The sequence below is a fragment of the Lepidochelys kempii genome, chromosome 2, assembly GCF_965140285.1.
Source record: "Lepidochelys kempii isolate rLepKem1 chromosome 2, rLepKem1.hap1, whole genome shotgun sequence".
In the NCBI taxonomy this organism is placed as follows: domain Eukaryota; kingdom Metazoa; phylum Chordata; order Testudines; family Cheloniidae; genus Lepidochelys; species Lepidochelys kempii.
The window spans coordinates 24,608,207-24,628,588 of record NC_136381.1 but is presented as its reverse complement, the minus strand read 5'-3'; the positions used below and the strand labels follow the sequence as shown (position 1 = coordinate 24,628,588).

Sequence of the window (20,382 nt, the reverse complement as noted above, 5' to 3'; positions counted from 1 at the left end):
TGGGACTGCTTCTTTGGCACCAAAATCCTAGCTGGTACTGCCAGATCTGGCACCCTCTACTTCAACGACCCGAGTTATGAAAATGACTCCATCAACTATGATTCACTGCTCCACTCTGGAAGACCTTCTACTGCTCCCGGAACTGGAGTCATCTCTCCACTTCAGACCACAATGCCCAGCCCCAGAACTTCAGTCGGTACTATTTTGTTATGATACTCATCCTCATCTACAAGTAGGGGTCAAGCCAGACTGTCTCTGTTACTATCAACAAGTAGAGGCAGATCAACACCATTTCCTCTGGTATTAAGGACTCCCTCTCCATGATCAACTCCTCAGAGTCAGAAAAGGACTACGATGGACACCCGGTCCTGGACTATACCCTGAGGCACTGCTTGCGGGGGTGGAGTTTCCAGCATTTCTAACTACTCCTGTGTGACGGAATATTACCCCTATTTTCATTGGTACCCTTCCTGCTGCAGCCCGGTAGTGAGGGGCTATGAGTTCTTTTAGTGGCAGTATTGGGCCTTGGAAGACCCATGTAATTACCATCCAGTATAACTGCCTTGTCGCACAAGGACCCCAGCATGCCTAGGACTCCTAGGATAGAAGAGAAGCTTCTTCAGCCTTCTGAGGAACCACAACTTCAGTAGCATGGGGAAGAATAGCAACAGGAGCAGGAGGAGTCTGTCACTTCCCTCGGCTCCCATTGGCCGGGAATGGTGAACTGCGGCTACTGGAAGCTGCGGGGAGCCATGCCTGCGGACGGTCAACGTAAACAAACTGTCTTTCGGCCCACCAGCGGATTACTCTGATGGGCCATGGGCCGAAGGTTGCCAACCCCTGGGTTCAACTGTTTCTCTGAAAGATTGCACAGCATCCTTGGCAAATATGATATTGTTATCCTCAGGGAAGATCTAAATGCACAAATTGGTGATGATGATAATATTGGATATGAACACATTATGGTATGAACACATTATGGGCAGACATGGCATCCCAGGACAGACTAACAATGGGGAGAACATTATGTTGACTTCTGCATTGGGGGTATGCTATTTCCACATAAGGAAAGACATAAACTGAAACTGAAATCAAATGATGGCTTCACCCAGAGACAGCTTGATCATTAATAAGTGCTGGAGAAGATCACTGTTCAATGCCAGGGTTTAAATGAGTGCTGCTGTTGGAAGTGACCATCTTGTTATTGGGACAATAAAAATAAAGACGCTAACACCAGGCAATGCAGAAGGTATGCATGATGCTAGAAAGTTGTTAGATCCAGCTGTGAAGGCACATTTTAAGCTGCAACTTAGTGATAGAATCTGAAGATCTAACATCACTGATGGAGAACATAGAAGAACAATGGCAGTTTTTCAAAGAAGCAAGTGTGGATGCAGCCATTACTACAGCGGGGATGAGAAGGTCTAAGAAAGAATGGCTCTAACTAAATAGATGGAGGCTTGTTGAAGAGAAGGAAGAATTAATGAAGAGAATTCAACAAGAATGAGAGCAATAAAAGAGTTATTATGCCACAAGAATATGTAGACAAAGACGAGGAAGTTAAAAGACCGCCCAGAAGAGATAAGTAAGAGAATAAATGGAAGTAAAGCAAGAGAAGCTGAAGAGACATACAAGAGAGGAAAGGAGTACTTGTGGCACCTTAGAGACTAACAAATGTATTTGAGCATAAGCTTTTGTGAGCTTCAGCTCACTTCATGCTGTAACAAGAGTTATCAGGTAAGGTGAGCTATTACCAGCAGGAGAGGAAAAAAACCTTTTGTAGTGATAATCAAGGTGGGCCATTTCCAGCAGTTGACAAGAACAGTGAGGAACAGTAGGAGGGAAAATAAACATGGGAAAATAGTTTTACTTTGTGTAATAACACATCCACTCCCAGTCTTTGAGGGGGCTATTCAGGGATCTCGGGCAAAAATGGGGGATCAGTCCTGCTTTGAGCAGGGGGTTGGACTAGATGACCTGCTGAGGTCCCTTCCAGCCCTGATATTCTATGATTCTATGATTCTTTATTCAAGCCTAATTTAATGGTGTCTAGTTTGCAAATTAATTTCAATTCAGCAGTCTCTTGCTGGAGTCTGTTTTTGAAGTTTTTTTTGTTGTAATATTGTGACTTTTAGGTCTGTAATCGAGTGACCAGAGAGATTGAAGTGTTCTCCGACTGGTTTTTGAATGTTATAATTCTTGACATCTGATTTGTGTCCATTTATTCTTTTACATAGAGACTGTCCGGTTTGACCAATGTACATGGCAGAGGGGCATTGCTGGCACATGATGGCATATATCACATGGTAGATGTACAGGTGAACGAGCTTCTGATAGTGTGGCTGGTGTGATTAGGCCCTATGATAGTGTCCCCTGAATAGATATGTGGACACAGTTGGCAACGGGCTTTGTTGCAAGGATAGGTTCCTGGGTTAGTGGTTCTGTTGTGTGGTGCGTGGTTGCTGGTGAGTATTTGCTTCAGGTTGGGGGTCTGTCTGTAAGCAAGGACTGGCCTGTCTCCCAAGATCTGTGAGAGTGATGGGTCGTCCTTCAGGATAGGTTGTAGATCCTTGATGATGTGCTGGAGAGGTTTTAGTTTGGGGCTGAAGGTGATGGCTAGTGGCGTTCTGTTATTTTCTTTGTTGGGCCTGTCCTGTGGTAGGTAACTTCTGCGTACTCTTCTGGCTCTGTCAATCTGTTTCTTCACTTCAGCAGGTGGGTATTGTAGTTCTAAGAACACTTGATAGAGATCTTGTAGGTGTTTGTCTCTGTCTGAGGGGTTGGAGCAAATGCGGTTGTATCGTAGAGCTTGGCTGTAGACAATGGATCGTGTGGTGTGGTCTGGATGAAAGCTGGAGGCATGTAGGTAAGTATAGCGGTCATTAGGTTTCTGGTATAGGGTGGTGTTTATGTGACCATTGCTTATTAGTACCGTAGTGTCCAGGAAGTGGATCTCTTGTGTGGACTGATCCAGGCTGAGGTTGGTGGTGGGATGGAAATTGTTGAAACCATGGTGGAATTCCTCAAGGGCTTCTTTTCCATGGGTCCAGATGATGAAGATGTCATCAATGTAGCACAAATAGAGTAGGGGCATTAGGGGACAAGAGCTGAGGAAGCGTTGTTTTAAGTCAGCCATAAAAATGTTGGCACACTGTGGGGCCATGCGGGTACCCATAGCAGTGCCGCTGATTTGAAGGTATACAAATCAACTTTAAGAAATGTGCACCAACTGTGTCTCAAGATCTGCCCCACCCCTCTGGTCTTTCCCCTGCCTGTGGAGGCCAACTTTCTCATTATCTGCATGCCTGGGCAGAAATCATAACTGACAGATGGGTACTAGAGGTTATTTCTTTGGGGTACACCATCCAGTTCTCTTCCTTCCCTAACCCCCTTTCCCATCTTCTTTTGGGGACCCATCTCATGAGAGCATCCTCCTGCAGGAGGTAGAATGACTCCTCGAACTGGGGGCAGTAGATCTGGTACCTCTACCTCAAGAGGAAATGAGTTCTACTCAAAGTACTTCTTCGTCCCCAAGAAGACAGGGGATAGAGACCCATTCTGGACTGCAGGGAACTGAACAAGTTCATCTGCTACCTAAAGTTCAGAATGGTAATCCTGTACTCCAATATCTCATTACTAGTTTCAGACAACTCATTCACAGTCCTCGATCTCAAAGTGGCCTGCTTTCACATAGACATTCATCTGGCACACAGGAGATTCCTGAGATTTGTGGCTGGTCAACTGCACTGCCAATATAGAGCTCTTTCCTTTGGGCTCTCAATGGCTCCAAGAGTATTTTCCAATGTACTGTCAGTGGTACCTGCTGCAAGTGGTACCCTGTCAGCAAGGAAGTTTACCCTTCCTTAGATGACTGACTTCTGAAGGGATGATCTTGCCAGGAAATGGTGGGAGGCAAGCACAATGCTTCTGTTCAAGAGTTTAGGCCTCCAGGTGAACCTGAAGAAGTCCACCCAGGAACCCTCACAATCCATAGAATTCATTAGGGCAAGGTTTTTTACAGCCTGAGGACAGCTTCCTCTCTATCACTGGACTCACTCAGTGAATACATTTGAGCCCCAGAATGTCCATATGATCCTGCCTGGTGCTGTTGAACCATATGGCCATAAATACTTATGTGACCCATTGTTGTGATACCCTCTGAGACCTTTTCCACTCGGTTTATCCGGAACACCTCACACAGTTCTGGGAGAACACTTTGTCCAGTTCTCTGGTATCCAAGAAATCAGCTGAACTCTGTACTCATCATTAATGGCATACAATCAAACTACACTTGAGTTGACTGGCAGAGAGGGTGAGTCTAGGACATACCACACATACAATGTACATAATCATGAATCAGCTTATTTACACACTTGCACTTAATACTATTGGTTAATACCTCATAGCACATGCTTTATGATTGGTCTACTAATTTTTATAGCCCATTCCCATCTAGATCATGAGCTTTTCATACGCTGCACTACGTGCTAGGCCATACCTATAAGCTATCACACATTGCTTACTATCCTGATCCATCTCTTTTCTACTAGCTACATCTTTTACATATTGAGAAGGCTACTGTAATTCATGCTTTGTTTCACGCCTTGCTTTGAATAGACCTACATTCATTTGTGAGGCTTTACCTCAAATGTGCCTGCAACCAGGCTTGTAGACTTTGGGCAAGTGCAGTCTCTACCTGCTAGTCACAGTTCCCCAAAGAAGCTTAGCCTCCCTTACTCAGTGGGGGTACCATTCAAACACCCCACTTCCAACAAAGACTGTGACCACACATGGAGAGACAGGGGAAGTGGTCCCCTCACAAGATTATGCTTCACATCAATCTGTTAGAGCTGAGAGCAGTCAGATTAGCCTGCGAGCAATTCCTCCCTTACATCTGCAACCAGTCAATTCAGGTGTTGTTAGACATCATGATGGCAGTTTATTATATTAACAAACAAGGAGGAGCACGGGCTTCATTAGCTCTGCATGGAGGTCATCACCCTCTGGTACATTCCCATGCTGATTACACTAACCAGTATCCACATGCCAGGTATCCACAACACTCTGGTGGATTCTCTGATCAGACTCTTCTTCACAGAACACGAGTGGGAGTTGCACAACCTGATTGTCTGTGAGGTGTTTGGGGTGTGGGGTCTCCCATACATGGATTTCTTTGTGTCCCATGTGAACAACAACTGCAAGGAGTTTTGCTCCAGAGGGGCTGCAGGCCAGGGTCTTTAGGTGACATGTTTCTCATACAATGTTTGGGAGCCTTGTGGTACACATCCCACCCCCATTCTCCTCTTAACTCAAGAGTTGAGGAAAAACAGACAGGACAACTAGCAAGTCATCCTTTCCTATGAGGGGCGGCATAGCTCAGTGGTTTGCGCATTGGCCTGCTAAACCCAGGGTTGTGAGTTCAATCCTTGAGGGGGCCATTTAGGGATCTGGGGCAAAAATTGGGGATTGGTCTTGCTTTGAGCAGGAGGTTGGATTAGATGACCTCCTGAGGTCCCTTCCAACCCTGATATTCTATGATTCTATGATCCTTATAGCATCAGTGTGGGCCTGACAATTCTGGTACCCAATGCTTCTGCAACTATCTACCCAATCTCGTCTCCTCCTTCCTCTGATACATCTGATACTAATCTAGGACAAAGGATGGACTTGCCATCCCAAACCAGTCACGTTTCATCTTAGATCGTGGTATTTGGATGGATGTCAGAGTTAGAGAGGGCCTGTTTGTCTGATGTCTGGGCCATCCTGAGCAGCAGTAGGAAGGATTCTGCCAGCAAATGTTATTAAGTAAAGTAGAAAAAGACTTATGTTTTGGTGTAACCAACCAGGAATTTCCCCTTTACAAGCTAAGATCCCAGACATACTGAAGTACCTCTTATCCTTAAGGGTTATCTGACAGCTTCCTCAGAGAATACCGGTTGGCAATGAGCCCATGTCATCCTCCTGCAGATGCCTACTCTGTGTTCTCCCATCCAGTTACTGCCCACTTCCTGAAGGGTTTGATTTGCGTCTTCCTTCTTGTGGCAACACTGGTATTACCCTGGGGATTGCATCTTTTTAAATCACCCTCACCAAGACCCTGCAATCCTGTTCCCTGTTACATATATCTATGAAGGGAGCATTTCTGGTTTTATCGTGTAAGCCAGAAGAGTCAGGGAGAATGGGGTGCTCCTGGCTGACTTCCTCCATAGAGTGTTCCACAAGGTTAAGGTGAATTCATCCTGAGTTTGTCCCTAAGGTGATGTCAGATTTTCACATCAACCAAACTATCCATCTCCTTCTGTTTTTCCCTAAACCCCACTTTGGCAGAAAAGAGGTGGTATGGAATTCACTGGACATGCCTAGGGCTCTTGCTTTTTACCTTCACGGAATGAAACCTTTCTAAATGTCCCCTAAACTCGTCTCGTCCACAGAACATATATGTGACAGACGTGGCAATTTCCTGCAATATCCTTGAAAAAAATGTATTGAATGAAGTTTAAGTATCTTTGGAGTTCATTGTATTAAATGCATAGTTTTTTTACTATTGTGGGCTGGGATTGTATGCAACTTCTCTATAGGGGAGAGATGTGGTGTGAACTTCAAAGGACTGAACAACTTGCCAGACAAGAATGAACTTTTAGGACAAACAGGTCCAAGTGTTTGCTTGGGTAATCTCTACGGCAGAGGTTCTCAAACTGGGGGTCGTGACTCCTGAGGGTCTCACAAGGTTATTACATGAGGGATCACGAGCTTTCAGCCTCCACCCCCAAACCCCGCTTCACCTCCAGCATTTGTAATAGTGTTAAATATAATAAAGCATTTTTAATTTATAAGGGGGGGTCACACTCAGAGGCTTGCTGTGTGAAAAGGGTCACCAATACAAAAGTTTGAGAACCACTGCTCTATGGAGAGGCAAATGCAAATTTCCCACTTCTAGTTATGCAAAACCCCAACCTTTTGAAACTCTGCTCTGAGGAGAGGAGCATTGTCCTTTGATTACCTGTTCACAGAATCTGAAGTTCGAGGGCCCAAGCTATATACAGTAATGGAAAGACTGAACTATTCATGATGGTTATGGTTCTGAATCTGAGACAATTACAAACTTGTAACCACTGGGAAGACCCAGTGGTGGGTTTTGAAGGACTGACATCTACCAGAGCCCAAAGTTGGAGTTGGGGTGACCTCTGGTAAGCTTTTTAGTCTGCATGTAGGTTCTTTTATGGTTTGTAATGTTTTCTCTGCAACATTTTCACCTTAAGGATAAATGTGCTTGCTTATAAAGAGCTGTGTGGTAACCTGTGACTGCTGGTAATTACAGATGTTTATAGCTTTCAAAGAGAAAGCAAAGCACAGAAGTTGCTGGCTTGCTGGGGATATCACAGTTAGGCAGAGAACTGTGCAGCCTGGAAAAACCCTGATCAGGAGCAGGAGAGAGATGGGTCTCTGCCCAAGAGAGGTTATGGTGGAGGAGCCAGGAGCCTAGAGTGAGTGCCCTCGGTGGACAATGGAGAAGGAAGACAAGTGCAGATACCCTGAATTGTGACAGTGTGAAAGGCGAGGCCATCTTCTCCCAGAGACAGTCAAAATGGATTCCAGGATGAATCCTACTTTGCTATGAGATGAATGATATCTCACTTGAGGATGGCATAAGAACTCATTCAACTAGAGTTCAGGCCAGGCGCAGGAAGTTATATGGGCCCATGGTGCCCAGGCTCCAGCAAATTCAGGGCCCAGGGGACCTGGCTCCACTAATGTTTGGGGCCGGGTCTCTCCCCGACCCTGCCTGCCACCCCCGTGCGCCTCCCCCAGAGTATCCCACCTGCCACCCTCGCACACCTCCCCTGAGCATCCCCGCCTGCCCTGTACAGTGGGCGGCTGCCCCCTGCAGCTCCACGCTGCACTCCTTTGCTGGCTGCTGCTGGCTACAAGAGAGCGGCACCGGGGGCAGGTTGAGGCAGCTGCTGCACCTGTGGAGGGAGGAGGGGAAGAGATGCATAGCAGCCCCCTCCCCCCGGCAGGTGACTTGGGTGGGGGGACTTATCCTGGCTGGCCTCCTGAGCAGCAGCCTGGGGGGCCTTGGGTCAGCGTCATGCTGGGGGGGGGTGGGTGGGGAGGGGTCTCCCTCTTCCCCCAGAGCTTGCTGCTGCTGGGGGGGAGAGGGCTGGGGGGAGTCCTCCTCTCTGGCTCCCCGCCCCAGCCCTGGAGCAGCCTGCCTTCTGCACCCCAATCTCCTCATCCCTGGCCCCACCCTGCACACACTCCCACACCCCAACCCCTCTCTCCCATCCCAGAGCCCACACACAACACCCAAACCCCCTTCCAGAGCCCGCACCCAGCATCCCAACCGCTCCCGCACCCCCTTCTGCGCCCCAACCCCCTGTCCCAGCCCAGAGCCCGCATCCAGCCCCCAAACTCTCTCCCAGAGCCCGCACCCCTCCTGCACCCAAACTCTCTCCCAGAGCCCGCACCCCTCCTGCACCCAAACTCTCTCCCAGAGCCTACACTCCAAACCCCCTCCTGCACCCAAACTCCTTCCCAGAGCCTGCACCCCCTCCTGCACCCCTGCCCCAGCCCAGAGCCCGCACCCCTCCCGCACCCAAACTCCCTTCCAGAGCCTTAGGCAGGTGGGTGTGGGGGGGACTTGGACCCGTTCTGGGCACCACCAAAAATTATACAAACCTGCCACCCCTGGTTCAGGCAGCTTTGGTAGCTTCCCTTAGAGACATTCCTATTGCTGCTCCACAGATGTCAGCAGCTTGGAATTCTGCTCACACTTTTGCTGAATGCGATGCACTGATGCAAGCAGCTGCTTCTGGAGCCTCTCTGGGCAGGATAGTGCTTCAATCTGTTGTATCATAGTATTCCAGCGCCCCTGCTTCCTGATAAAGACAATGTTTGTGATTCACCTGAAATGCACTATATAGAGAGACAATTGCTTGAGCAAGAAGGAGGAGGAGTTACCTGATAGTAACTTGAGTTCTGGATGTGTTGTTCCTATGTGTAGTGTACTATCCACCCTCCTTCCCTACTGTCTGGTTTCCCCTTACTGGGAACTACTGATTGAGAAGGTTGCCCCCTTTATTTCCCTCAGTGCAGAGTACAAGCAGAGTGGAAGCACATGCTTGGACCACATGGACACTGCTAGGGAAAAATCTCCAGTTGTGAGCACATAAAATACGTGCAACCTGAAGTGCCCTGTACATAGGGACAACACATCACAAAGAACACAAGTTACTACATGGTGGGTAACCCCTTTTTACATTTCTTTGTGTTTGATGGGTTCTTTATTGCTGTATTGTTGGTGATCACAGTGCTGCCCATTGTAGGTAGCATTATGTTTTCTTTGACTATTTCTGACATTTTATATCACAATACTGAAATGTGGAAAAAATGGGCACTATATAAATTAATAAAATAGAACATTGTGAAACAGCAAATTGTTGTTATACACTAAAGAGCTAAGAAAATACAAATAATAAGGTGTATAATAAAGTTTTAATGCTCTTATTGATTAAGTACATTTTCTTTTATAGTATTGAATACTTCTGTCTCCTCAGGGTGTACATAACTTTAAAAAACACACACAGCTCTTCATAGAATCATAGATGATAGGCTGGAAAAGACCTCCTGGATCATCTAATCCAAACAGTTTTGCCTGGAGTATGATTTTAATTTACTTTGTTTCTCCTGATGTATAATCTGTTTTTAAATACTTCTAGTGATCTCTCTCAATTTTTCCAGAGGCAAATTATTTATTTAATCATCTGTTGAAGTTGGGCCCCTAACCACTTCATACATAAAGAAGAAAAAATCTTAAGACATACAGGGGAAAAAAAAGACTTAAATTTAGTAAAGATCTCATTCGTGAAAGCTTTAAACCCCTCAAGTCATAGCTGTGCAGACTTGAAGAAGAGCTCTCAGGGAGCCTTTTTTTTATGTGAATATTTCACTGGAGATAACAGATCTCACTCAAACAAAAAATAAATCTGGCTGCAATGGAAAAACGATTCCATTGTCTTGTTTTAATTTAGACAGCAATCAACTGTGTTTTGAAGTTTAATTTCCTATGTATATGAATTAAATTAGTGTCCTAGAAAAAAGGCATCTGGATAATCAGGAAAGTGAAAATGCAAGTAAATCTGCTTAATTTTTATCAATTCTTTCAGTATGAAAAATGCTTCCCATGGCATCCTTTGTATAAATTTAGGTTTGATTAGAAGGGTATCTGTTGTTAATACTACATAGAAAATATATGGATATCTGGGATCACAAAAACCTAATTTTCCAATAAAATTATTTGCTCTTCTTAACCATAATAGATAATACAGTTCAGTAGCAGAGTTACTTGGTAGCTACACCCAAAATAAAGCATAAGAATAACTGCACTGGACTCATATCATTGTAGGCTTTGGCCAGTTATGAGGTAGATATATTTTTTGTCAGCCTGTCAGGTAGGATTCATGAATCTCTGGAAGAAGTTAGTGGCCTAAATAAAAAAACAACACAAAACTATTATAACCTAATTAAGAATCAGAAATTCACATGTGCTAGCTGTCTGGTTCAACATTGTTTCAGGGAAATAAAGAAGAGAAACTTCCTGTCTCATCTTGTGAATTTTTCTTTTTAAAGCCAAGGGTTTTTTTTCTTATGTGCAACTAGTTTCAAAGATCAGCTTCAAAAAAAGACCTTTAAAATTTTTTTATACTTATCCACAACCATTTATGATGAAATTTCAGGATATTTCTCATGAAAACCTTTAGAAAGTATGTAATTTATAGGCAGCACATGTAGTGATGCCTTTAATTCAGGTTACCTGACGCTTTCCATGTTTATAGTTGCTTGTAACTTTGCCAGACTAACCATTTGGACTGAAATTTTCCATGCCAGGTGAAATCTATACTGGGATACTGCATCCAGTTCTGGTGCCTACATTGTAAAAGATGTTGAAAAATTGGAGATGGTGCAGAAAAGAGCCTGAAAAATGTTTGAGGGTTGGAGCAAATGCCTTGCGATGAGAGGCTAAAGAGCTCAGTCTGTTTAGTCTATTAAAAAGAGGCTTCAGAACAGGAGCATAAATGTTTTTGGCCTCCCCGGCCCCAGGCGGCTGAGCCAAAAAAAAAAAAAAAGGCCAGCCAATCACAGCAGCAGTTCAGTGCCCCCTGGAAGTTGGTACTTAGGGTGACAGCTGTGCTCATCCGCTCTAGAACCGGCTGTGACTGAGAGATGCTTTGATTACAGTGGATAATACTTCCATGGAGAGAAAACGCTGACTACTAAAGGGATCTTTAATCTAGCAGAGAAAGGCATAACAGGTACCAACGGCCTTAACGCAGAAGCTAGACAAATTCAAATTAGAAGATAGGCAAAAAATTTTATCTGTGAGGGTGATTGTTCAAATAATCAATCTACCAAAAGATATGCTGGATTCTTCCGCTCTTGATGTCTTCTTATCAAGAGTGGATGCTTTTCTGGAAGATACGCTTTAGTCTCAAACACAAGTGCTTGGGCTCAAAACAGGGATAACTGAGTGACATTTTTATGGCCTGTGTTACATAGGAGATCAGAGTAGATCCAATGGTCCCTTCTGGCCACAAAATCTATAAATATGTGTCTGCTTCAGGCTGTTTTTGTTTTTTGTTTTTTTTAAGTTTTATCCAAAAAATGTCATCTGTTTCTCAGAATGAGACTAGGGAAAAGCATGTTGTTTTGACTATGTTTAAAAAAATTCGTACGGTTGTTTCATTGAGAGGTTCTAGCATCTCCATTCTTTAGAGCAAGGACTTGAACTTGGATAAGAGTGTTGCCCTGCTGTCAGGGATATGTCTTTTGCTGTTCCTGTGAAAATTCACCCAAATTTGACCTAATTATGAGCCTCTGAAAATCTCAGTTCACACAAGCTCTTTAGAATTTTTAGAATTTCAGTGAAATTCTCTGAAGATTTCATCTGGGCTGAGTATGCCCCATCCCCAGGCTTCAGAGGCTGACCAGGACTATCCATGCAATTGCTCCTTCTGGAAGCCACTGTGGCACTGGGTACAGGAACTGAGAGCAGAGAGACTCTCTCTCCTGTGCTTTCAGTCCCTTACCGGCTAGTGCCTAAACAGCATGGAGGAGAAGGCAGCCTGATGGAAGGGCAGGTTATGAGAAGCCAGCCTGGTTAGAGAGGGGGGCAGCAGGCAAATAGCTGGACAAGATCAGGATGAGGAGCCAGGGAGGGGGTGGAAAGGCAGTTACTGGGATGTGGACCTGATGAGGGAGTGGAACTGGGGAGACATGGAGCAAAGGAGGATGAGGGTGGGAAAATAGTATGTGATCATGTAATTAAAGATGTTTGTGGTGTATACACACAAGGAAGTGGAAGTAAAGTTGCACAGACAGCTTTAATTCTAGCATTTCTGAATTTACGAGTGCTTGATTTTGCAAGCTTAACATACCTGTAATATAATTTTGATATGTCATAATGCATATATTGACTTTGTGTGTCAAAGAACACTGATTTCTTGCCCCTCAAAGTGAACATTACTTGGCTTGGCTTGTAAGCCAATATCTTCTTAGTAGTCCCATTTGCTATATTGTTTTATTATCTATTTGATATTTTGTAGCACCTCCCCACACCCTGGGGAGGAATGATGTCTAATTGTACTAGATTCTTTACAGACACAGAGATTGGCCCGGCCCTGAAATGCTCACACTGTAAAAAGATAAACATTATCCCAAGGGTGGGGTAGAGAGAGACAATCAGTGAATATTTTATTACAAGAATATAAAAAAGTAAAAATAAATATTTCTTTAAAATCATCCAAGAGGGCAAGACACGTCTTGCATGTATATCAGAAACATATTCAAGGCAGTCATCTTTAGAAATGCACAATTCCAGTGTCCCATACGATACTGTTAACAAAAGATTTAGACTGCAATTGGTTAACAAATGATTAAAAGATTCAGGCATCTGTGAAGAAAGCAAAAAAGGAGAAATGGGGAGCGAGAAATTGAATGGCTCTGAAATTAAACCATAGCAAACACAATGGGTCTCTCGGGGGTTTTATCTGATAAAAATGTTACTAGAATCATTGGAAAGTCTGCCTTTACCAGTGTGATGATATTGGAAAGAGCAGATGTGGAGAGCATTTTAACAATAAGAAAAAAAGCTGACCTGTGTATCCAGGTGGGTCACTGCCTGCAGCAACATTTTGATCCTAGTGCATTATAGGCTAGTGCCTTATAATGCACTGGTACAGGCTTACGTACTTTCCTGAGCTCAAGTCCATCCCTACATAGGACTGCTATTAAGCGTATGCTTTAAACCCCAATGAATTTGTAGGACTTAAGCACACACCTAGGTAGTTCCCTGAGTAGGGTTGCTTTCCTGAATTGGGGCCTACAAGAATAGAATAATCAATATGATTCAGGAAGAAGAAAGAACTTGTGTTTTTTTGGTGGGATTCACTTTTCTGCTAACACTAATCGTGTGCTTTACAGGGTGGTCCGGGTGTCAGAGGCCCAAAGGGACATCATGGTGATCAAGGTCCAAAGGTAATCTGCCACCACTAAACCGTTGTAACATGCTCCCTTTTTTTGGCGTTTGTCTGTTTGTGTCTAAATCTAGAGTTTTTTCTTTTTTTTGAATGAGCTTAAATCTAGAATGGTTTCAGAGTAGCAGCCATGTTAGTCTGTATTCGCAAAAAGAAAAGGAGGACTTGTGGCACCTTAGAGACTAACCAGTTTATTTGAGCATAAGCTTTCATGGGCTACAGCTCACTTCTCTGATGTTCTTGAGGAAAGGGTGTAGCCAGATGCCATTGGTGCTTGTTGGGTGAACAGCGTCCAGGTCTCCTGGATCACACTGGCTACACATCATGTTTGTTTCTGGGTCAGGGGCAGTAAAATGCATAGTGCTGCTGCTGTCAGCATATATTTGTGGCTTTTTGCATGCCTAAAGGAATCAGGCCTTTGTAAATAGGAGCCTTATTGTCCTGTCAGCACGTTAACTCATATTTTAGGTGCTGTTGAATCTATTGGTATTTAATTCTGCACACAGACACTTCCTTCTTATGTACAGTAGGAGTTAAACTTGTGGCCTTTATGTTTTCCCTTTTGGTGTCATAGGGCCTAGATGGACCTCGTGGTGAAGTTGGTGCTCCAGGACCCCAAGGCCATCCAGGACCCCAAGGGCCAAGTGGACTTTCTATTCAAGGGCTTCCAGTAAGTCCTAAATGAACAACTGTGGTCTTACTTTTGTCACAGGAGTTTGCCAGAACCCGTACATTAGGTTGTACCAAAAGGTTAGATAAAACTAGAGCTAGGACTGAGATACAAAGTCCAGATCCAGATCTGAAATTCACCAAAATCTGAGGTGTCTGGATCATGGATTTGGGTTTAACCTGCGATTGGCATAGGAGCCAGCTCCAACAGTCAGATATGTATTGGGATCCGAAGTTCACTAAACCTTGAGACAGTTTGGACCACAGGTGTTTGGGTCAGACCCAAATCTAGATAAAAGTTTTTAAAAATGCTGCGAGCTGGAGTGTGTGGCAGGAACACTTAGAACATAGTATTTTTTTGGTTGTTTGATTTTTTGTGACTTTGTGCAGTCCCTAGTGGAGAGATGTTCACATACCAAAACCACCTCAATCACCTAAATTAACTGGCACGAACTGGTACACTTGTTGGCAGCCTCATCGGAGAGGCCAGGGAGTGAATTGATAGGCATAGAGCCAGAAATACTATTTTAGGGCTGGTTTCTCAATACCAATGTTGAGACACATCAGCAGTGCAAAAAACCTACACTTCCAATGCCCATGCTGTCTTATAAATAGGCTTGGAAGGATTAGATTTTTATCAGTAAATATCAGTAAATGCTGCTGCACACACACAAACTGATGAAAAAATGTTTCCATCCATAATAACTGAAATTTACAGGCTGACAAAGTAAGAAAAATGCTGCTGGAGAACTCATTAGAGTTTGATTTAAGGATATTTACTGCCTACATTTTGACTTGGGATGTTGGCAATTTGTGTTTTAATGGTTATAAAAGATTTAACTTTTTGAATTTCAGCATTGACTGTCATTAGATGATGATGATTGTCTGACCTCCCCATTGTCTGGCCCTCTGATAATTTCCTGCGACTATGTTAATTGATAAAAATTGAAAAAAAGCAACTTAAAACCCATAATTTTTGTGCAACTGTGAAAATGTAAATAGCAAAAAAATGCTTAAAATTAAACATCAATATTATCTGTTAAAATTATAAAAACATTGAATTCTGCACATCTACTTATAAAAATAGATAATATATAATAATGTATTAAAATATACAATAATAAATCTCGTGTGGATGGATATACACAGGCCTTAAGGACTATCAACCCAGCACCTTTTCCTTGTAGAAAAATCTAAACAAATTTAATAGAGTACAGTATTCTTTCTACAGAATTTTTTAACCAACCTATCGGATTCAAAACAGTAATATAATTAAACAGGTTTCAATAGAAATTATTCTTAACACCTTGTCATGGGCTGTACAAACCCCACACTGGAAGGGAAGGGACTACAGAATTGCTTTGGGCCCAGATGTTTCTCCCCGCTGCACCTGTAAAGCTTGCACAGGCTAGATGAGGAGCTTACAGGGGAGCAGAGTAGCTCAGTAGCTTGCAGACAGCTGAGGTGGGCTCTGATCTCCTGGGAAAGAGCACTGCAGGAGCCTGAAAGCTGGCTGTAATGACCTTGCCAAGCCAGCAAAGGAGGGATTTGTGACTCAGTGAAGATTAGAGACCCATTGGAGAGGGTCAGCCCAGGTTCCCCTACCTGCCCCTAAGGAGGGGCCAGCTCTAGAAGCCTCTCTCTGGAATGGGGAATCTAGCTGAGGGAGATCCCTGAAGATAGAAGGTCTGAACCATGAGGCCCCAAGTTAAGGGGAAGCCAATCCCTTGCCTAATCCAGAAATCTACCCTGTTATTGGACCCTCTACATATACCCTGAAAGGGTTGAACTTGAATGTGTGACCTGGCCAGAGGGCTGAGTTACTGAAGGGGCAGATCTTTGCAGAGCCAGAGTGGCCATAAAAAGGGGAGTGCCATAAAAAGAAAAAAGCCTGCCACAGCCCTGCCTGACCACTTGGTGGCATTGGGAATGAGTGTTCCCTTTCACAGACTTATATTTACTCCTGGGGGAATTCTGCACCACTGCGCGCACACATATTTCACGTGCCGCACAGTTTTGGGTTTTTTTGCAGAAAATAGCTTCTGCTGAAAAGTTGTTGCAGTTCCACCTTTAGCTCACCAGAGGGTGCTATGGTGCTAGAACAGAGCAGCTGCTCCTGGCAAACACCAGCCATGATAGGGAAAGAGAAAGAACCTGCCTTCTTCACAGCGCCTTTTGGGCCAGGTCAGGAGATAGGGGATATGGGGAGACAGACAGCGTGGGGCTGCTGGGGGATCAGATAGGGGCTCATAGGTGAAGCCAGACTGGGACAGGGGCTGAATGGGAGTGGAGGCACAGGGTCACATGGGCGGAGGGGTTGCAGAGCTATGGGGGAAGAGGGATGGCTGAGTGGGGGCACAAAGACACATGAGGCCAGAGGGCGCAGAGACACATGAAGATGAGGGGAGAGGGCTGGCTGAGAGGGTGCAGGGCCATGGGGGGTGCAGAGTGACAGGGGGAAGGGAGATGGCTGAGTGGGGGCACAGAGACACATGGGGATGGGGTGCAGGGACACATGGAGATGAAGGGTGGGGGCTGGTTGAGGGGGTACAGGAACACATGGGGATGTGGGAGGGATGTAGGGCCACATGGGGGGTGGCTGAGTGGGGGCACAGAGCCACATGAGGACAGGGGAGGGGTGCACGGACACATGGGGATGGGGGGAGTGGGTGTCTGAGTGGGGGTGCAGGGACACATGTAGATGGGGGTGCAAGGACACCTGGGGGTACAGGGACACCTGGGGACAGGAGCAGATGTGCCTGACTGAATAGGAGAGGCTAGGGGTCAGCCAAGGTCTCCATGGGGGATGCTCCCTAACAATCCCTCCCTGCCCCCCAAAATAACCTGTTCCATACTTTTCCTACCCATACCCAACAACCCTTCAAGTTCATACCCAGGCTTCTTCCCAGCAATTACTTCCCTCTCCCTCAGCTCCTCCATTATCCCTGACTCCCCCAAGCCTTTGCACTTCTTCTCAGGAGTGTGGAGTGCAGGAAATATGGTTCTGTACTGTAGTTTAAATGAATTATTGCTCAGAATTCTGTATTAATATGCCTAAGTAAGGAATCTATTTGTCAAAAAACATTTCCTGAATTTTTTTTTTTTGGTCTGTGTTGTTACAGACATACTTGCTGACTGGTATTTTGAAATAAATTACCAAAATAATTGAAACTGGTGTGATTATATTGTGTTATTTTGACAAAATATGCAGAATTTTAAAATGTTTCCAGAATTTCTAATTTTTTGGCACAGAATTCTCCCAGGAGTATTATATATCCTTGATTATTTTAGCAGAGAATATAATAAAGAATATATGGGCTGTAAGAATAATTTCCAATCCTTTCTATAGCATTTAATAGAGAATTATATTCCTGCTGTGGAATTTTATTGACTGGTTAAAAACATCCTATAGAAAGGATATTCTTTGTAATTAATCATGTATATTCTATAGAAACCTGTTTAATTTCTATAGAACTCTGTTGATTTAATCTCTATAGGACATTTCCCTGAGTGTCAAAGAGAAGCAGATTCACTCACAGGGAAAAGAATGTGTTTCCACTAGGGCTCTCGATTAATCGCAGTTAAGTCAAAAAAATTAATTGCAATTAATCACGTTTTTAGTCGCACTGTTCAAAAATAGAATACCAATTGAAATTTATTAAATATTTTTGGAAGTTTGTCTACATTTTCAAATATATTGATTTCAATTACAACACAGAATACAAAGTGTACAGTCCTCACTTTATCTTATATTTATTACAAATATTTACACTGTAAAAATGATAAAAGAAATAGTATTTTTCAATTCACCTCATACAAGTACCATAATGCAATCTCGTTATCATGATAGTGCAACTTACAAATGTAGATTTTTTTTGTTACATAACTGCATTCAAAAAACCTATGTAAAATTATCTAGCGCCTACAAGTCCAATCAGTCCTACTTCTTGTTTGGCCAATTGCTAACACAAACAAGTTTGTTTACATTTATGGGAGATAATGCTGCCAGCTTCTTATTTACAATGTCACCTGAAAGTTAGAACAGGCATTCATATGACATGTTTGTAGCCGGCATTGCAAGGTATTTACATGCCAGATATGCTAAACATTTGTATGCCCCTTCATGCTTCGGCCACCATTCCAGAGGACATGCTTCCATGCTGATGACACTCATTAAAAATATAATGCGTTAATTAAATTTTGACTAAGTTCCTTGTGGGGAGAATAGTATGTCTCCTGCTCTATTTTACCCGCATTCTGCCATATATTTCATGTTATAGTAGTCTTGAATGATGACCCAGCACATGTTGTTCATTTTAAGAACACTTTCACTGCAGATTTGACAAAATGCAAAGAAGGTACCGATGTGAGATTTCTAAAGATAGCTGCAGCACTTGACCCAAGGTTTAAGAATCTGAAGTGCCTTCCAAAATCTGAGAGGGACAAGCTGTGGAGCATGCTTTCAGAAGTCTTAAAAGAGCAATACTCTGATGTGGAAACTACAGAACCCGAACCACTAAGAAAGAAAATCAACCTTCTGTTGGTGGCATCTGACTCAGATGTTGAGTAAACATGCATTGGTCTGCACTGCTTTGGATCATTATCAAGCAGAACTCGTCATCAGCATGGACATATGTCCTCTGGAATGATGGTTGAAGCATGAAGGGACATATGAATCTTTAGCACATCCGGCATGTAAATAGCTTGTGATGCCGGCTACAACAATGCCATGCAAATGCCTGTTCTCACTTTTAGGTGACATAAACTAGAAGTGGGCAGCATTATCTCCAGCAAATGTAAACAAATTTGTTTGTCTGAGTGATTGGCTGAACAAGAAATAGTGGACTTGTAGCCTCTCAAGTTTTACATTTTTATTTTTGAATACAGTTATTTTTTGTACATAATTCTACATTTGTAAATTCAACTTTCATGATAAAGAGATTGCACTACAGTATTTGAATGAGGTGAATTGAAAAATACTATTTTTTTTTGTTTTTTTACAACACAAATATATGTAATAAAAATAAAGTGATCCCTGTACTCTTTGTGTTCTGCGTTGTAGTGGAAATCAATATATTTGAAAATGTAGAAAACATCCAAAAATATTTAAATAAATGGCATTCTATTATTGCTTAACAGTGCAATTAATCGTGCAATGAATCGTGATTAATTTTTTTAGTCACGTGATTAATCGTGATTAATTTTTTTAATGGTTTGACAGCCCTAGTTTCCATTTTGTTAAAGGTTTTGTTAAACAATAATTTGACAGTCATTTTTGAATCAGAGTTTCCTTTTCTTTATTTTCCATATCTCTAAAGATTTAATTTACATTTTTGCAAACCAGTACTACAGATACAATTTTTGGATATTCTTTAATAGGAAAAATGAATCTGTAGTTAATTTTTTTCACATTGTTTTGAAAAGAACAATTGAAAATAGGAGGCGTCCAGCAATTTATCTGTTTAACTATGTGTGATTATTGATCTCCAGGGAACACCAGGTGAAAAAGGAGAGAAGGGTGATCGTGGTCTCCCTGGCCAGCAGGTATTCCCTATATTATTGCTTTAATGTAGCATTTAGTAGACCTATCTGAATGTGGAATTGCCATCCTTGTGTTGGGCAGAGCAGATATTAAAAGATATTGAGGGGCACTGTGGTACAGCTGAATCTGCAAGGGATTTAGAATCAGTAACCTCTGAGATCTGATTGTGGCGCTGTCACTGATTGGTTGTGTGCCCGTGGGCAAATCACTTAGGGCCTGACTTTGAAGAGCCAGCCTCTCTTTTTGTACCCACAAGTAATCTGAGGTGCAATTTTATGAGAGCAACTGTGAGCAAGCTATCTGACTACCTGATTTGCAGAACTCTGGTAGGTGGATATCTACATATCCCCATGGGAACCTGTAATAGAATCATAGAAGATTAGGGTTGGAAGGGACCTCAGGAGGTCATCTAGTCCAACCCCCTGCTCAAAGCAGGACCAACCCCAACTTAATCATCCCAGCCAGGGCTTTGTCAAGCTGGGCCTTAAAAACCTTACTCCTATGCTCTTAAAGATGTATGCATCTGTACCTTCCCTGACCAGTCCATGTTGAAATTGATGGAGCATGCCCAGTGACCCATCAACACTTGCATAACCATAGAAAAAGTAGTCCTCTCTCGATGTACCCTGTTGCAAGGGG

At 43.4% G+C, this 20,382-nt stretch overlaps 1 protein-coding gene across 2 annotated transcripts in view; it reads left to right on the top strand.

Annotated features, from left to right (window-relative positions):
* The window catches only part of COL14A1 (collagen type XIV alpha 1 chain), a 174,755-nt gene that overhangs the window by 121,223 nt on the left and 33,150 nt on the right, over window positions 1–20,382 (top strand). For both annotated transcript variants that reach the window (XM_073330233.2, XM_078851428.1), the window contains exons 37-39: window positions 13,480–13,533; window positions 14,107–14,202; window positions 19,692–19,745. In XM_073330233.2, coding sequence (XP_073186334.2) covers window positions 13,480–13,533; window positions 14,107–14,202; window positions 19,692–19,745 — 204 coding nt within the window. The remainder of the gene's footprint in view (window positions 1–13,479; window positions 13,534–14,106; window positions 14,203–19,691; window positions 19,746–20,382) is intronic.